Source organism: Equus przewalskii, chromosome 6 (genome assembly GCF_037783145.1).
Source record: "Equus przewalskii isolate Varuska chromosome 6, EquPr2, whole genome shotgun sequence".
Classification (NCBI taxonomy): domain Eukaryota; kingdom Metazoa; phylum Chordata; class Mammalia; order Perissodactyla; family Equidae; genus Equus; species Equus przewalskii.
The window spans coordinates 5,491,792-5,507,511 of record NC_091836.1 but is presented as its reverse complement, the minus strand read 5'-3'; the positions used below and the strand labels follow the sequence as shown (position 1 = coordinate 5,507,511).

The window sequence follows — 15,720 nt, the reverse complement described above, 5'->3', positions numbered from 1 at the left end:
GGAGGGGCCACCACACAGGGCCTTGCATCCTGTTCCAGTTTGCACCTGCTGTTCCCTCTGCCCAGATACCCTTCCCCCTGATCTCTGAGGGCTGGCTCTCCCCTTCCCTTCAGGGTCCCCAGTTCAAGCATCACTCACTCGGAGAGCCTTCCCTGACCCTCTGTTTAAACAGCCCCTCTGTCTCCCTCCTCCCACTGCTTCACGTCACTTCACGGCACTCGCCACCATCGGACGTTTGCCCGTCTCCCCGGACAGAATGTCAGACCCAAGGGCAGGGATTTTTGTCTGCCGCGCTCCCTATTACAGCCCCAAGCGCCCATCACAGTGTCCAGTGCCTCACTGAATGAATGCATGCATGAATGAATGAATGAGTGGGTGAATCAATGCAGGAACGAATGGAGCTCAGGAGGTGGGGCTGGGCTGAAGGGAGAGATGCAGGAAGTCAGCGAGGACTGGGTGTTATTGGAGCTGAGGGCTGGTGGAGAGGCAGAGAGAGGTCCTGGGGGGAAACTGAGGCCGGCAGAGGGGAAAGAGAGCCGAGTCCAGCAGGAGGACGGCTGGTGGAGGAGCCCGGCTTCTGTCGTTAACCTCCCCACGAAACAGCTCTGCAGAAGACCGGCAGAGGGTGCATGCGTGTGTCTGTGTGAGCGTGCACGTCTGTGTGTCTGTGTGTCTGAGCGTGTGTTCATACTGTGTTGTGTGTCTCTGTATGTCTGTGCATTTTGTTGGCATGTGTTTCTCTGCATTTATATGTGTGTTTGTGTATGCGATTGTGTTGTGTGTGTAGCTCTGTGAGCACATTGGGTGTGTTGACCTTATTTCTGTAGTTGGATTGTGTGGTGTTGAATCTGTGTGTTCACGTCATGTGTGTGTTTTGTGTGTACTGTCCGTGTGTCTTGTGTGTACTTGTGTGTGTTTCGATGTATCTGTTGGTATCTGTGTGTCCCTGTGTGTGTGCTATGGGTGTCCGTGGTTTTATTGTGTTGTCTGTGTGTGTGTGTATGTTTATCTGTGGTGTGGTTGTGTCATGTGGTCTTTATCTTTGTGTATGTGTTGTGTAGATGTCCATGGGTTGAATCTGTAGTTTTGTTGTATTGTGTGTTGGTGTGTGTTTCTTGTTGCTTGTGTTGCATCTGTTTCCATATGTTTGTCTGTACTTCTGTGTGTATCTGTGTGTATGAATTGTATATGTCTATTGTGTGTGCGTGTGGTTTTATTTGGTTGTGCGTGTCTGTAGTTTGATTGAGCCCTGCGGTCTATATCTTTGTGGATGTGTTGTATAGATGTCTCTGGGTTGTGTCTGTTTGTGCTCTTACTGTGTGGTGTCTGTGTGTGTGTTGGGTGTGTTGTCTGTGGTTCGGTAGCGGGGTGCCCGTCAATCTGTGTGTGTGTGTGTCTCTGTGTATTTGTGTGACTCTGTGAGTGATGGCGTGGCGTCACTCCATGTGTGTGTGTCCGTGTGTCTGCGTGTTGGGGGCCCCACCCCCCCAACCCCCCCCACCCCTCACCCTAGTGACTCGCAGCAGCTGTCGATTGGGCTCAACTCCAGTTCTTCAGAATTCTCACTTCCCCACAGTCGGGGGGGCCGCTGTGAGAGGCTGTGAGACATCCGGGTGGGCCGGGGAGGGGCCACTCGGACCCCTGAGCTTCCAGGGCCAGGAGTCCAGTGCCCTCCTCTGTGGGGGAAACTGAGGCCCAAGAAGGGAGGAGACTGCTTAAGCCACATGGTCAAGGTCGGGGGAGGCCACAAGGCCGCTGGCCCCTCTCTGTCTTCCCCTCCAGGTCCGGGGACCTCTGGGAGAGGAAGACGTGGATTTCCCCTGGCTGGGGGCGGGGGGCAGGGTACCAGCCGATGACTTCGAGGTCACAAAGTCCCCTGCGGGGACCTGTGGCAGCAGGAAATATTTAGGAGAAAAGTCCAGCAGCCGTCTCTGCTTCTCCCAGAGTGGTCTGCTCAGACGTCACCCCACATCCCTCAAGTTTCTGAATCATCCGGTCTGAACCGGCTCTCCCCCCACCCCCACCGGCTACCCCCGAGCCTGCTTTCCACCAGCAGCAATTGTCCTGTGGATTTGTGGACTTCAACCCGGTTTTTATGCTGCCCCAGGATGGACCTTGAAGACATGATGCTCAGTGAAATAAGCCCGTCACAGAAGGACAAATCCTGTGTGATTCCACTCACGGGAGGTCCCTAGAGGAGTCACATGCACAGAGACAGAAAGTAGGATGGTGGGGCCAGGGGCTGGGGGCCGGGGATGGGGAGTCAGCGTTTCATGGGGACAAAGCTCCAGTTTGAGAAGATGAGAAAGTTCTGGAGACGGATGGAGGGGATGGTTGCACAACAAAATGTGAGTGCACTTAATGCCACTGAAAATGATTAAATGGTAAATTCGATGTTATGTATATTTTACCACGATTAAAAACAAAAAGTTTTGTCTCCTCCCTCACGAGAGCTGGGACTTTGTCTTGTTCCCAGAGCCCAGCACACAGTAGATGCTCAAGAAATGGTTGTTGAGGGGCTGGCCCCGTGGCCAAGTGGTTAAGTTCGTGCGCTCCGCTGCAGGCGGCCCAGTGTTTCGTTGGTTCGAATCCTGGGTGCGGACATGGCACTGCTCATCAAACCACGCTGAGGCAGCGTCCCACATGCCACAACTAGAAGGACCCACAATGAAGAATATACAACTATGTACCGGGGGGCTTGGGAGAAAAAGGAAAAAAATAAAATCTTAAAAAAAAAAAAAAAAAGAAAGAAAGAAATGGTTGTTGAATGAATGATGGGGGAGACAAGTGATCTGTTCACAGTAGATGGAGGGACAGATGGGGACAGAGAGAAAGAGCGAAAGTGTGTTGAAGCCTGAAGCCAGTATCTTCTCCTTTAAATCATGGTTTGAGGCAGAGGTTCTCACCTAGGGGTGACTCTGCCACCCAGGCGACATTTGATGATGTCTGGAGACATTTTTGGTTGTCACGATTAGGTGGAAGAGGGAGGTGCAGCTGGCATCTAGTGGGTAGAGGCCACGGATGCTGCCCACCACCCTACACAGGGCAGAGCAGCCCCCATAACAAGGTATCATCCAGCCCCAATGTCAACAGCGTGGAGAAAGAGAAACAGCTTTAGGGGCACCTCCTCTTGGAAGCCCTCCTGGATTTGACACACCTACTGCCTTCCACACACACACACACTTCCCCTTCCCTTCTCCCTCTCGCCACATCAGGAGAGGTTAAACAGGCGGGGTGAGCCCGGGGCTGCGCCGGATCGGGTTGGGGTCAGGATCGCGAGGTCCCTTCCTCACGTCTGCAGCACGCGGGGCCCTGTCCCAGGTGCTGAGGTGCTGTGTTGAGCGCGGTGGAGGCGGCTACGCGCCGCACGGAGCGCAGGTTGGGGTTTCGAAATGGAACATCGTTAGGGGCGAGCTAGGGGCGAGCTGGGGGCGAGTAGGGCAGGGCTGGGGAGGCGGTGGGATCCCGCCTGGGGATCCTTCATGGTGGTTGCGAGGTCCCTGACTCGCTCCTGCTGAGTCGGGATTCGGGACTGGCGATGCGCTCGGTGCAGCCCGAGGTTCAAGGATCCCAAACCTGAAAGGAGAACCGACACCTTCAGATCAAGGCCCACATCCGCACGGTTTCCTGTTTTTCCCCTAAACTGAGCAAGAGACGTAGGTTGACACCGCAAGGAGTGGGGGAGGCCATCGCGTCACAGGGTCCCGGCAGCCCGCAGAGTCAGGGGTCAAGATTTCACCCCCAAAGCATCCTCTTGTCTTGGCAGGGACCGAGAACCGCATGGCCGTGGAGCCTGGAAGAACCTGCAGGGCCAGTGGGCCCCAGTGGGGCTGAGGGTGGGGCCACCTGGATCTTAGAACGCTCAGAAACTCAGAACACCAAATGCCATCCAGCCCCATCCTCTGTCCCAAGTCCTGTCCTGTGTCCTCATCACTAGGACAGCCCCACTGTCCACCTAGACGCTCCGGGGGACACCCGGGCATTTTCCACAGCATTTTCTGAGTAACCCCTCCCCCCCCCACACACACACACATCCCACCCATCACCAAAGCCCGTCTCTTCTCAAACCAACCTCATCTCTCCATCCCCATCGCTGCTGCCCCAGGCCACCTCTTCTGGCCCCCTGACCAGGTGACAGCCCCCTCAGTGTCCCCACTCCCCCTTGGCCCCCATGACAGCCCCCCCAGGGTCCCCACCCCACCCAGACCTCCTGCTGTCTTTTGTCCGCTCAGCAGCCCCCAGTGACCCCTCTCTGATGCCCACCTGACAACTCTATTCCTCGCTTAAAATGGTCATCCTCTGTCACTTGCCAGACCATGCAATGGGTTCAAGCCCCCACAACTAGCCCAGATCGAGGTTCAGAGAGATATTCGGGGGCCCAGAACAAGCAGCCTCAGCCCACCCGCGTCATTCATTCAATAGACGGGGACTGATGGCTACCTGTCCCCACGCTGGGGACACAGTGTGATAGACAGTCCCCTCTGTCCTGGAGTGCCAAGTCCTGGGGACCTTCCAGCCAGGCCCCTCCCCAGCCGGTGGCTGGCCCAGGTCAGTCCTGGTTGAGAGGTGGGACATGGGGGCACAGGTGGGCTTCTTCTGGAGTGAGAGGCAGGGCGCCAAGCCTGAGGTGGGGAGGCGGCCCATCCAGGAGTGGGGGTCAGCATGGGCGTCCCCCAGCCGAGAGCGGGGAGGGGGTTAAGGATCAGGGGACATGTCTGAGGGGAGGAGAAGCAGAGTGTGTGAAGTGTCAAGGAGTTCCTGTGAATGCAAGTTGAAGTGGCACAGTGGTTAGGACCCACACTGCCTGGGTGGAAAGCCTGGCTCTGCCATGGATGAGCTGTGTGACCTTGGGCAAGTTACTCAACATCCTCTGCGTTTCACATTCTTTATCCAGAAGGCGGCATGGATGACAAAAGCGTCCACCTCACAGGGCGATTGTGAACATCACGCGTGTCAATGCGCCTGACACTAAGAGCTGTGCCCAGCACACGGTGCCACTTAATTAAACTATATAACGAATCGTCAATGTCTGATCAATGTCATCTCATGATCTCTTTCTTCCCTCTCTTCCTCCCTCCTCTCTTCTTTTCCTCTCTCTCTCTCTCTTTCTTCTTCCCTCCCTCCTTCCCTCTCTCCTCTCTCGCTCCCTCTTCCCTGCCATGGTGGAATAAGGATTCAGCGCGAAGTCACTTTGCTTCGCATCCTGACTCGGCCACTTCCGTCCTAAAGCACTCTGGGATGGTGGCTTTGCGTGTCTGAACCTCGAATTGCTCACCTGAGACGTGGGGATAATAATAGCAGGGACTTTACCGGGCTGTGGGGGGCATCTGAGGAGGCCATGCGTGGATGGGCAAGTCCATAATTAGGTCTGTGAAAATAGAAGCTGTGGGTGGGTCTGCTTTCAGAAGAAACTGTCTCTCCAGGTTAGACCTGTCACCACGGCCTGTGGCCCCTGCCGGCGTCGCCCAACGGCCCCAACAGACTAGGAGGAGGACGACGCGCTCGAAACTCATGTGAGTGAGCCTGTGTGAGCACACGGTGCGTGTGAGTGTGCGACGGTGTGTCAGTGTGCGTGTGCCTGAGTGTGGACACGTGTGGCTCTGTGTGTGTGTGTCGGGTCGGCGGTGGAAACTGGACATCGAAGCTTCCTGGAGGGAACGACATCAGGCTGAGTCTTGAGGGAGGCCAGGAAGAGGTCTGTGCGAGAGAAAGGCAGGGGGCAGGGGGCAGGTGTGGACAGCCTCGCCAGGCAGGCAGGGACCTGGTTTGGGGAAGTGAAAGCCAGTCAACCGGCTTGGCTGAGCAAAGTTGAGCCTAGCGGGTGCACTGGGGGTGACCATGATCATGTCCACCCCTGTGTGACGTAGATAAATTACGCTCTCGGTCCCTCAGTTCCCCCAGCATCCCACCCTTAGGTTGACTGAGCGTCCTGTGGAGCCAGCGCTGTCACTTACCCCCAATTTACAAATGAGAAAGCTGAGTTGTTCATCTAGGGAGCAGCCAAGACTCAGCTCTGAGTCTGGCCGGCTTGGGCTCAGCCATGTCCGGCTGTCTCCCCTGTCACAGGACAGTGACCCCTCTGGCTCCCTCCAGGATAGTGCAAGACTCAGTCTGGGATGCTGTTCCTTGGAGCCTGGCAGCCCACATCTCTGCTTCCCTGAGGCTCAGAGAGGGGAAGCAACTTGCCCATGGTCACACAGCAAGGAGGAAGCCAATGACCCCCCAGGCTTGTCTGACCCCAAAGCCCAAGCTCTTTGGCACATCCTCAGTGCTTTCAAGCCAAGAGACTTTAAAGACACCTTGGGCACGTTGGCAAAGGAGAAAGCTGAGGCCTGGGTGACAGAGTCGCTGCTTTTCCCAGCAGGACCTGGCACAGAGTAGATGCCTGATAAATGTTGAGGACCTGAAGACCCTCTGTGTGCAGCCACGCACCCAAAGCCTCAGGAATACATTATTATCTCATTTGATCCTACCACGGTCTCATGAATTGGGTACCGTCATCACCCACCTTCTACAGAGGGGAAAACGGAGGCTCAGAAACGTTGAGTCCCGGACTGAGGTTACACAGGCAGCAACAGTGACAAGAACTGAGGTTACTTTTGGTGCTCACCATGTGCCAGGCCTTGTTCAAAGCATTTTACACATTCACATAGAGCCGACAACCACTCTACGGTGTAGGTATTACGAATGTTGTCATTTTATGGGTTAGGGAAACTGATTTCGAGGTTCAGTCACTTGCCAAGATCACACAGGTGCACATTTATGGACCACCTGCTGTATACCTCACATGTGATGGGCTCTGGGGTGCCCACCTGTGGTCTCAAGGCCTGTGACCCTCCATGCCAGCTGCAGGAGCAACACTGACTCCCGGTTGTGGACTCTGGGGGACCCTGGGGTCCTCAAGTCCCCGCTGCTGGCCTGTGCCAGTAACTAGAGCCTGACGTCTAACCCTAACCCTCATTAGATCCCAGATCCCAGCCAGAGCTGTGACTGTGCCAGTCAAGTGGACTGCCTTGACAGGTGGTGAGCACTCTGTCACTGGGAGAATCCAAGCAGGGCTGCCATGGAGGAACATGCATACTCAGGTGAGAGGGCTCTCAGGAGCTGACACTGGCCAAAGCAAGAACTCTGACCCCCTGACCTCCTACCTTCCACCCTGGAGAGGAGAAAGGCTCCTGGGTCCCCATCTGGAAAGAAGAGTGAATTTCTAGGAAAGGCCCAGCGACGGGGGGGAGGTGAGCTCCAACCGGCCTCCTGGCACAGAGCCCGGCAGGAGAGGGAAGCCAGGGCACCGCCCTTCTCTGACTCAACACCCTCCCAACAAAAACCAGCTCCAGCTGGGGCTCTGGGAGCCCGATAGAGTCGGAGGCCAAGTGGGACTCAACACGATGGATCCTCATAGCCAGGGTGAGGGGAGGGGGCCTGGGGCCCGCGGTGAGGTGTCAAGGCAGGGCCTTGGGGGGCCCAGGAGTTGGGGTGAGGCCTGGGGGAGGCCTGACATCTGGGGAAGAGCTTGGATACGGGGAGGAACTGAGCCCCGGTGTCCTGTGTTTGGGGGAGAGGCTCAGAGTGGGGGACGGGCGTGAGGGCGAGGGCTGGGGGTGGGAGGGGAGGGGAGACGCGGCCTTCTGGAGGTGAGGCTGGGGCCCAGCATTAGTGGGGGCGTAAGTGAACCCATAAAAGGGAGAAGGGTCTCAGGTGAGAGCTGGGTGGGGGTCGGCCGCCTCACCTGAGGAGGTGGCCCCTGGAGGAGGAGGTCTCAGCTCCTGGCCCCGGGCCTGTCTCTCTGGACAGTGACCTGGCCCCAAGTTTGGCCTGCTGACTGCTGGAGTGTGGGCAGAAGGAGCAGAGACATTGGGCTGGATGGGTGGAGGGACACACCCAGAGATGCACAGATGCAGAGATGGACACACAAAGGTCGGGGCTGGGGGGGCCTGATGGACATGAAAGACGGCAGCGCGAGGGGAAGGTGTGCAGAGGAGGCTGGGGGTCCACTGAGACCCTCTGCTTCAGTGTGGGTTCTGGGCAGGCTCCCAGGACTTTGGGGCTCTGGGCGATGCAGAGACGGGCAGAGCCAGAGCCCAGCCTCACCCTGTGCCCCTCGGTGTTCCCCCTACCCCCAGTAGAGTTCCCAAAGTTTCCCAGGAGGCGGCGGCAGTGCTGCCAGCGGGGGACGCTGCTCGCACTGCTGGGACTGGTGACCACCGCGATGTGGGCCGGGCTGCTGACCCTGCTTCTCCTGTGGCGTGAGGACACCCCCAGTCCCCTGCGGCCTCCCTCCCGTGTTCCCTCCCAGCCCCCCGCTCCCAGGTCCTGGGGAGCCCAACACAGCCCCAGAGCCCAGTGTTCCCATCGTGTCTCCCACCTTGACCCTGCAGCCCCGTGCCCCTGACCCCCAGGAGCCCCGCCCCGCGTCTCCCACATGGTATATGCAAGGCCTCCCTCCATCCCTAACTGGCAGATGGGGTGTGGGTGGGTGGGGACGCCCGAAAAATCCTTTCTCACCCCTCTCCTCTCCTCCTCCCCAGACTGGGAGACTGTGCAGAAGCTGAAACAGCTGGAAAAGACCGCGGCCCAGAACGGTAGGGAGGAGCCAAGCGGGGAGAGACGGGGCTGGGGCACCCGGCTCTTGTCCCGCTTCTGCCCCTTATGGCTGTGGGATGTGGGAGAAACGGCTCCAGGGTCCCCCCTGGGAACTGAGGGTCAGCCTGTGCTCCCCGCTCCCCGGGGCTGAAGACCCCGCGACTCTTGCGAGAGCGGGCTCTGAGACGAGCCCAACGGAAGCTGCCCCAATGGCTCCCTGCCTCGCCTTCCTCCCCTGCAAGGTGGGCATCGGCTCAGTGTCACGAGGCAGAAACCAGCTGAGACCCCGCGAGGCACTTAGAACGCCTCCAGGGAGCTTTTAGTAAAAGCCTGTTACTTTTCTATTCCATCCTGGGCGGGAGAAGTTCATTCGATTCTTGCCTGAGTTCTCCTGAGTACATTTGCCACCCAAATTCAAAACAAAAGCTGCGGCCGTTGTGACAGTGTGGGGTGGGGGTGGGGGGGCACCCGAAAAATCCTTTCTCACCCCTCTCCTCTCCTCCTCCCCAGACTTGGAGACTGTGCAGAAGCTGAAACAGCTGGAAAAGACCGCGGCCCAGAACGGTAGGGAGGAGCCAAGGGGGGAGAGACGGGGCTGGGGGGCACCTGGCTCTTGTCCTGCTTCTGCCCCTGATGGCTGTGGGATGTGGGAGAAACGGCTCCAGGGTCCCCCCTGGGAACTGAGGGTCAGCCTGTGCTCCCCGCTCCCCGGGGCTGAAGACCCCGCGACTCTTGCGAGGGCGGGCTCTGAGACGTGCCCAACGGAAGCTGCCCCAATGGCTCCCTGCCTCGCCTTCCTCCCCTGCAAGGTGGGCATCGGCTCAGTGTCACGAGGCAGAAACCAGCTGAGACCCCGCGAGGCACTTAGAACCCCTCCAGGGAGCTTTTAGTAAAAGCCTGTTACTTTTCTATTCCATCCTGGGTGGGAGAAGTTCATTCGATTCTCCCCTGAGTTCTCTGAGTACATTTGCCACCCAAATTCAAAACAAAAGCTGCGGCCATTGTGACCGTGTGGGGTGGGGGTGGGGGGGCACCCGAAAAATCCTTTCTCACCCCTCTCCTCTCCTCCTCCCCAGACTTGGAGACTGTGCAGAAGCTGAAACAGCTGGAAAAGACCGCGGCCCAGAACGGTAGGGAGGAGCCAAGGGGGGAGAGACGGGGCTGGGGGGCACCTGGCTCTTGTCCTGCTTCTGCCCCTGATGGCTGTGGGATGTGGGAGAAACGGCTCCAGGGTCCCCCCTGGGAACTGAGGGTCAGCCTGTGCTCCCCGCTCCCCGGGGCTGAAGACCCCGCGACTCTTGCGAGGGCGGGCTCTGAGACGAGCCCAACGGAAGCTGCCCAAACGGCTCCCTGCCTCGCCTTCCTCCCCTGCAAGGTGGGCATCGGCTCAGTGTCACGAGGCAGAAACCAGCTGAGACCCCGCGAGGCACTTAGAACCCCTCCAGGGAGCTTTTAGTAAAAGCCTGCTACTTTTCTATTCCATCCTGGGGGGGAGAAGTTCATTCGATTCTCGCCTGAGTTCTCCTGAGTACATTTCCCCCCCAAATTCAAAACAAAAGCTGCGGCCGTTGTGACTGGGTGGGGTGGCGGTGGGGGGGCCTGCACTTGGGGCTGGTGGGGGCGACCCAAGGACCTGCCTTCCTGGGTCCTGATAACACGTCTTACCTCCTGCCGCCCCAGTCTCTCAGGTTTCCAAGGACTTGGAAAAACACAAGGGGGAGCAGGTGGCCCAGGAATCCCAGGGTGAGCAGCCTCAGCTTGGGGCCTGAGAGGAGGGGTCAGGGGGAACCTGGATAACACGTGGATCAAGTGCTCTAGGCCACCTGTGACTTGGGAAACGAGCAGGTGACCCCAAAGACCCAGGGTCAGAGGCCGAGGGGCCGGTGGGGGGTAATGGGGGTGTGGTTCTGATGACGTGCTTGCCACTGAGCACCACCCCCCAACCAGCTGCCAAGATGTCGCAGAGCATGGAGAAAATCCAAGATGAGCAGAACAGAATGAAATCTCAGGGTGAGAGATCAGGGTTGGGGGCAGGGTCCTGGGGCCATGGTGGGCGGTGAAGCTGGGGACCAAGCTCGGGGACGTTCGGCCCACAGACAACATCCCTGACACCGCTCCTGCCCCCATACCCGCTCTCATCAGACTCGGAGCTCTCCCGGAACCTGAACGGACTTCGCGAGGACCTGAGCGACCTCCAGTCCCAGGGTGAGCCTGGGGAGAGGAGGGGAGGGGCAAGGAAGGGGGCTCGCAAGTGGGTCTCTTGACCACAGCCCCCTTCCAACCCCTACCCACGCCAGGCTTGAATGAGAGACGCGCAGCCTTGCACGCACTGGACAGGCTCCAGGAGGAAGTGGCGAAGCTGTGGATAGAGCTACGCGTGTCCAACGGTGAGTGTGAGCGTCTGGGCCCACGGCTGTGTGGGTGTGCGCATGTGACTGCACAGGTGTGGGCACTGTATGTTCAAACACACAGTAGAGGTGTATGTGTGACAACGTGGATGGGTGTGTATTTATGTGTGTGGCAGGGGTGATGGGGGCCCCACGAGAATGCCCTTTCTGAGTCCAGCTGCTCCCTCCACCGATTTGGGGGGGTCCCACCATTTTTCCCTCCTCTAGGTAAAAGTTGCCCCACATTTACCATCTCTGGGTTCTCTTCACTCTCTCTCTTCTGCCCAGTTCGGCTTAGCAGACGGTCATCATTAGGGTGCCCTCAGCCACAGCCCTGGGGGAAGCTTGCCTGATCCAGCCAGGGGGCCGGAGGGGAGTCACCTCTGCAGCGATGGGGACAGCGGGGACCGTGGCGTCTTCCCTAGCGGTGGCAGTGATGGAGGGGATGCTGGCAGTTACGGGGGGCGTGGGGGCGGCCCCAGCAGGCTGCAGAAAGAGCAGATTCGATCCCTGTGCCTTTATCCTGGGGTAGGGACCCGGCTGTCACTGCTCTGAGGTCCCCCCCACCCCAGCCCACCCTGGATATTTGATCTTTGCCCTCTGTGGAGCCCCAGCTGCCCCAACTGGGGAGAAGAGGAAGTGCTGGGTGTGGAGAGCTGTCCCCTGGGACGTGGGGTGGCTGTGGGAATCCCAGGAAGAAACCCCGCAGTGGTCCTTCTGGGGAGGGTGGGAAGAGGGATCTGAGCCTCGCTCACTGTGATGGGGCCCCTCCTAATTCCTGCTCGGTCCCTGAGTGCCCCCCACCCCTCACCAAGTCTAGTCCCATGGCCTGGGGTCTCAGCCCAGCTCTGGGGGCTGTCTCTCAATGACCACGTGACACGTGGGCAGGTCACCCTCCCTGAAGTTCCCTTGAAGGACCCAGAGAGATTCTCTTCCTGTTTTCACCCCCAGAGGGCTACGCGCTGGTTCCCCAGTTCACGTGTGAGCAGCACCTCCAGCTCTGTTTTCCCCGGGGGGTCCTCAAGCTGCCGTGGACTCCAGACCCCTTAGAACAATTCCCCCAAAGCCAGGGAGCCCTCGGTCCACGTTCACTCTAAGAAAATCTGCAGCGAATCACGAGTGAGTGGATCCAGTAACAGTGCGTTTAAACTCCCACCCGGGAATGCTAGGGTGGCGACAGCGCCTGACAGGTTTCTTGGGGTCGGGGTAAGAGGAGACAGACCACGCTCCAGCCCTCCAGTCCTCCCCATGGGCTCCAACAAGAAAATCATCTCCATTTCCAAGACAGTGGCCAAGGGCGCTGGCTTCGGTGGTGCTGGCAGCGATGGTGGCCAGGGCTGTTATTGGAGCAGCTGGTGAGGACAGGACACCGGCAGAGTAATGCTGGTGGTCTCAGCCTCAGCATGACCACCGGCACTGGTGATTCAGACGTGGCTGGTGTGGGGCCCCTAAAGGCGGTGTTGGTGGTGGTGAGAGATGTTGCTGGCGATCATGGGTGTCTGGGGGATGATGTTGGTGACAAAGGTGTTCCTGACAAGGGTGGAGGTCGTGGCCATGATGTTGGCGGCTGAGCTGCTCCTGCGGTGCAGCCGGTCTAGCACGTCGGCATCAGAGCTCCAGGGAGGAAGGCAAACTGCGAGACTCTGCTAGGCTCTGGGGTGGGTCTGCTTTCAGCCCGGAGGCCAGGAGCGACTCCAAGAAAGACGCTGCCACCCACTCTGCCCATTGTGCCCACCACGGTTCCCACCACAGTGCCTGCCACGGTTCCCGCCACGGTTCCCACCACGGTTCCCACCACGGTTCCCGCCACAGTTCCCACCACAGTGCCTGCCACGGTTCCCACCACGGTTCCCGCCACAGTTCCCACCACAGTGCCTGCCACGGTTCCCACCACGGTTCCCACCACGGTTCCCGCCACGGTTCCCACCACGGTTCCCACCACGGTTCCCGCCACGGTTCCCATCACAGTGCCCACCACGGTTCCCACCACAGTGTCCGCCATGGTGCCCTCCTCCGCTGTCCCCCTGAGCCTCTCCTCCACCCCAGGCTCCACGTGTAACACGTGCCCCGACGACTGGGTCCATTTCCAAAAGAAGTGCTACTACTTCGGGGAGGGCCCCAAGCGGTGGATCCAGGCGCGGTTCGCCTGCAGCAAGCTGCACGGGCGGCTGGTCAGCATCCACAGCCAGGAGGAGCAGGTGGGCCGGGCTCCGCAGAGGGTGCCGCCGGTGCTGTGGGGGAGGGGGAGGAGGGGGTCCCCAGCCCAACTCGTCGTGTGGCAGGGGGACCCAGACACGTCTCCCCAGTCCTCCAGCCCTGTCCTGCTCCCCAGGACTTCCTGACCCGCCACGCCAACAAGAAAGGCTCCTGGATTGGCCTTCGGGACCTGAACATAGAAGGGGAGTTTGTCTGGATGGACCAGAACCCCCTGGACTACAGGTGAGGAGGGGCCAATGGAGAGGAGGGGGCCCCAGGCCTGGACTTGGGGGAGCTTCCGGATGGCAACTGAGGGAGATGGCCAAGGATGACGGGCAGGGCCCAGACTCACAGGGATGTGTCTGGGCTGAGGGCAGAGGGCCCCGTTCCCATCCCCGACCCCAATGACCTGAAGCCCTGTGCTACAGCAACTGGCAGCCGGGGGAGCCCAACAACGGGGGCCAAGGCGAGGACTGCGTCATGATGCGGGCCTCCGGGCACTGGAACGACGCCTTCTGTGGCAGCTACCTGGACGGCTGGGTGTGTGACCGGCTGGTCACGTGCTGACTGCCCACCAGCCACCTCGGCCCCCCTGGGTCCACGGGGATTTGTCCTGAGTCGTGGACCCTGACAGCCCCCTGCCCGCCCACCAGGAGCGCCCCTCTGTGTCACTCCCCCATCTCAAACACGGGAACAGCAAGGCCCATGGCAGGACCCTGAGGACCCCCGCCCAAGGCCTGGACACCTCTTTGGTGGCTGAAGGGTCCTGGTGATACTTCCTACACCCCAAATGGAAGCAGCTGACCCATCCTCGGCTCCTGCCAACGCCCCGGAGGGCTTGTCCCTTGTTCCTCAGGCCAGCTGGCCATTGCCACCTCCCTGACTTTAAGGGCTTGAGGATCCCACCTCGAGAACCCCTGCCCACGAGCCTGAAGGCTAGCAGCCCCCTCCTCACTGGGGCACAGCTCCTGGCAGCCCAGCCGTCCAGGGAGCGGCCCCGACCCGTGTGCTTCCTGTCGCCCCGACCTGGCCGTCTGCTGGAGTCAGGAGTGAACCCCCACCCGTGCCCTCCCCAGACGCCGCGCGTGTCCGGGCACAACACGACAGAGTCCCCCGCTCAGGCAGCCAGTCCTCCCCACCCGGCCTGCATCAGTAAGACAGGGCGACGGGGGCCCCTCAGCCTGGCCCCCTCCTCAGGGGCCTGCAGGTGTGGAAGGTGGGAGCTGGGAGGCCCAGGGCCCAGCACGGGGTGGGGACAGGACTGGGCCTCTGGAGCGAAAGATGGGCTGGACTCCAGGTCACCTGTGCTCTCTATTCACTGCCCATCCCTAGATGTCTGTGTCCCCCAGCTCCCCACCCCGGAACTCCCGGCCAGCGCAAAACTGCCTACCTGAGCCCTCCACACTGTATTCGAGGCTCCCCTCTACCAGTCACTCAGGCCCGCACTGGGGGCACCCTGGCCACCTCATTCCCTCACTGCCCCCTCCAAACCCATAAGGAGAGCCATGGGCCGTGGTGTCCAGACACATTCAGAATCCACCCACTGCCTTGGCGTGGCCCCCATCCTCACTCCCTCTGGTCTCCCTCTTCACTGCCCCCAAACATTCTAGAAGTTTCCTTTCAATATAGAGGAAAAGCCAAAGCCTTACAGGGTCCTTTGCGATCTCAGAACCCCTCCCACGTGCCTTATCTCCCCAACTTCACTTTCTCTTTCTCCTCCCCGCATCCGGCACCCACCCCAGCCACCTCCCTATACCTTAAACATTTAGGCTCACTCCCACCCCAGGGCCTTTGCACATGCTGCCTCCCCTGCTAGCTCCTCAGTGAGGCCTATCCTGAGCTCTCCCTCCCTCCCATTTAAAATGACAGCCCTGACTCCCAGTCCGTTTTACTCCTCTGTACTCTCCCACCACGGCACCCTTCTCCTTCCGACAAGATGTGTAATTCACTGATCTGTTCACTGCCTGTGTACACGGGTTAGAATGCAAGCTTCAGGAGGGCAGGTGCCTGCCTTTGTTTGGTTCTCAGCTGTCCCCAGCGCCTGGCACACAGTAGGCGCTCAATAAATATTTGTTGAATTAATTAACACGTGACTGTAGGCAGATGACTCTTCTGGAACCTGCTCTGTGCCCTGTGAAATGAGGCATGCTGCCTGCCTGGGTCACCAAGGGCTGGTCCTGGGTCCCCCCACCGCCCACCCCCCATCACGGGGCTTCAGTGGAGGCCTAACTTGCAGCCCAAAGCATCCTAAGCCAGAACCACCGTGACGGGACCCTGAGGAGCACAGCTGCCTGTTCTTTCTCCCTGTCCTCCCCTGCCGCAAACCGGGGTCCAGCCCCACGGCCCTGCAGCTTGTCCCAAACCTTCTCCGGCAAGTCCCTCCACAGACCCCAGGCCCTCCTCTCCCAGCTGCCAAGCCCTCCCTTGGGGACCGGCCCCACCTCCTCCCTCCGGCACTATTTCTCTCTGGCATCCTTCACTCCTGGGCCTGTGGACCGAGCTGGCCACGCTGCCCCTGCCTTCCGCCTCTCGCTCCTGCCATCTGCCCCACCTG

General features: G+C 59.6%; 1 protein-coding gene across 10 annotated transcripts; it reads left to right on the top strand.

Annotated features, from left to right (window-relative positions):
- Positions 1-5,319: 5,319 nt before the first annotated feature.
- FCER2 (Fc epsilon receptor II) lies at positions 5,320-15,252 on the top strand. 10 transcript variants are annotated; one of them, XM_070622828.1, is made up of 13 exons: positions 5,320-5,513; positions 6,965-7,085; positions 8,127-8,246; positions 8,529-8,582; positions 9,094-9,147; positions 9,660-9,713; positions 10,264-10,326; positions 10,531-10,593; positions 10,726-10,788; positions 10,881-10,970; positions 13,017-13,168; positions 13,303-13,409; positions 13,595-15,252. In XM_070622828.1, exons 2-13 carry the CDS (start codon positions 7,064-7,066, stop codon positions 13,731-13,733), a joined length of 981 nt encoding a protein of 326 aa, XP_070478929.1. In that variant the 5' UTR covers positions 5,320-5,513; positions 6,965-7,063; the 3' UTR covers positions 13,734-15,252. The 10 variants fall into 10 exon arrangements, with proteins under 10 accessions (XP_070478929.1, XP_070478928.1, XP_070478925.1 ...); XM_070622827.1 differs by having other exon boundaries at positions 5,321-5,513; positions 8,124-8,246; XM_070622824.1 differs by having other exon boundaries at positions 5,371-5,513; positions 12,645-13,168.
- Positions 15,253-15,720: the final 468 nt, after the last annotated feature.

Excerpts from the sequence above, each read along its gene's own strand:
- FCER2 (XM_070622822.1), top strand. The coding sequence starts at position 7,064 with ATGGAGGAACATGCATACTCAG. Across the intron at positions 10,327-10,530 it reads GGTGGCCCAGGAATCCCAGG|CTGCCAAGATGTCGCAGAGC; the intron begins GTGAGCAGCCTC and ends CCCCCCAACCAG. Across the intron at positions 10,594-10,725 it reads GAACAGAATGAAATCTCAGG|ACTCGGAGCTCTCCCGGAAC; the intron begins GTGAGAGATCAG and ends CGCTCTCATCAG.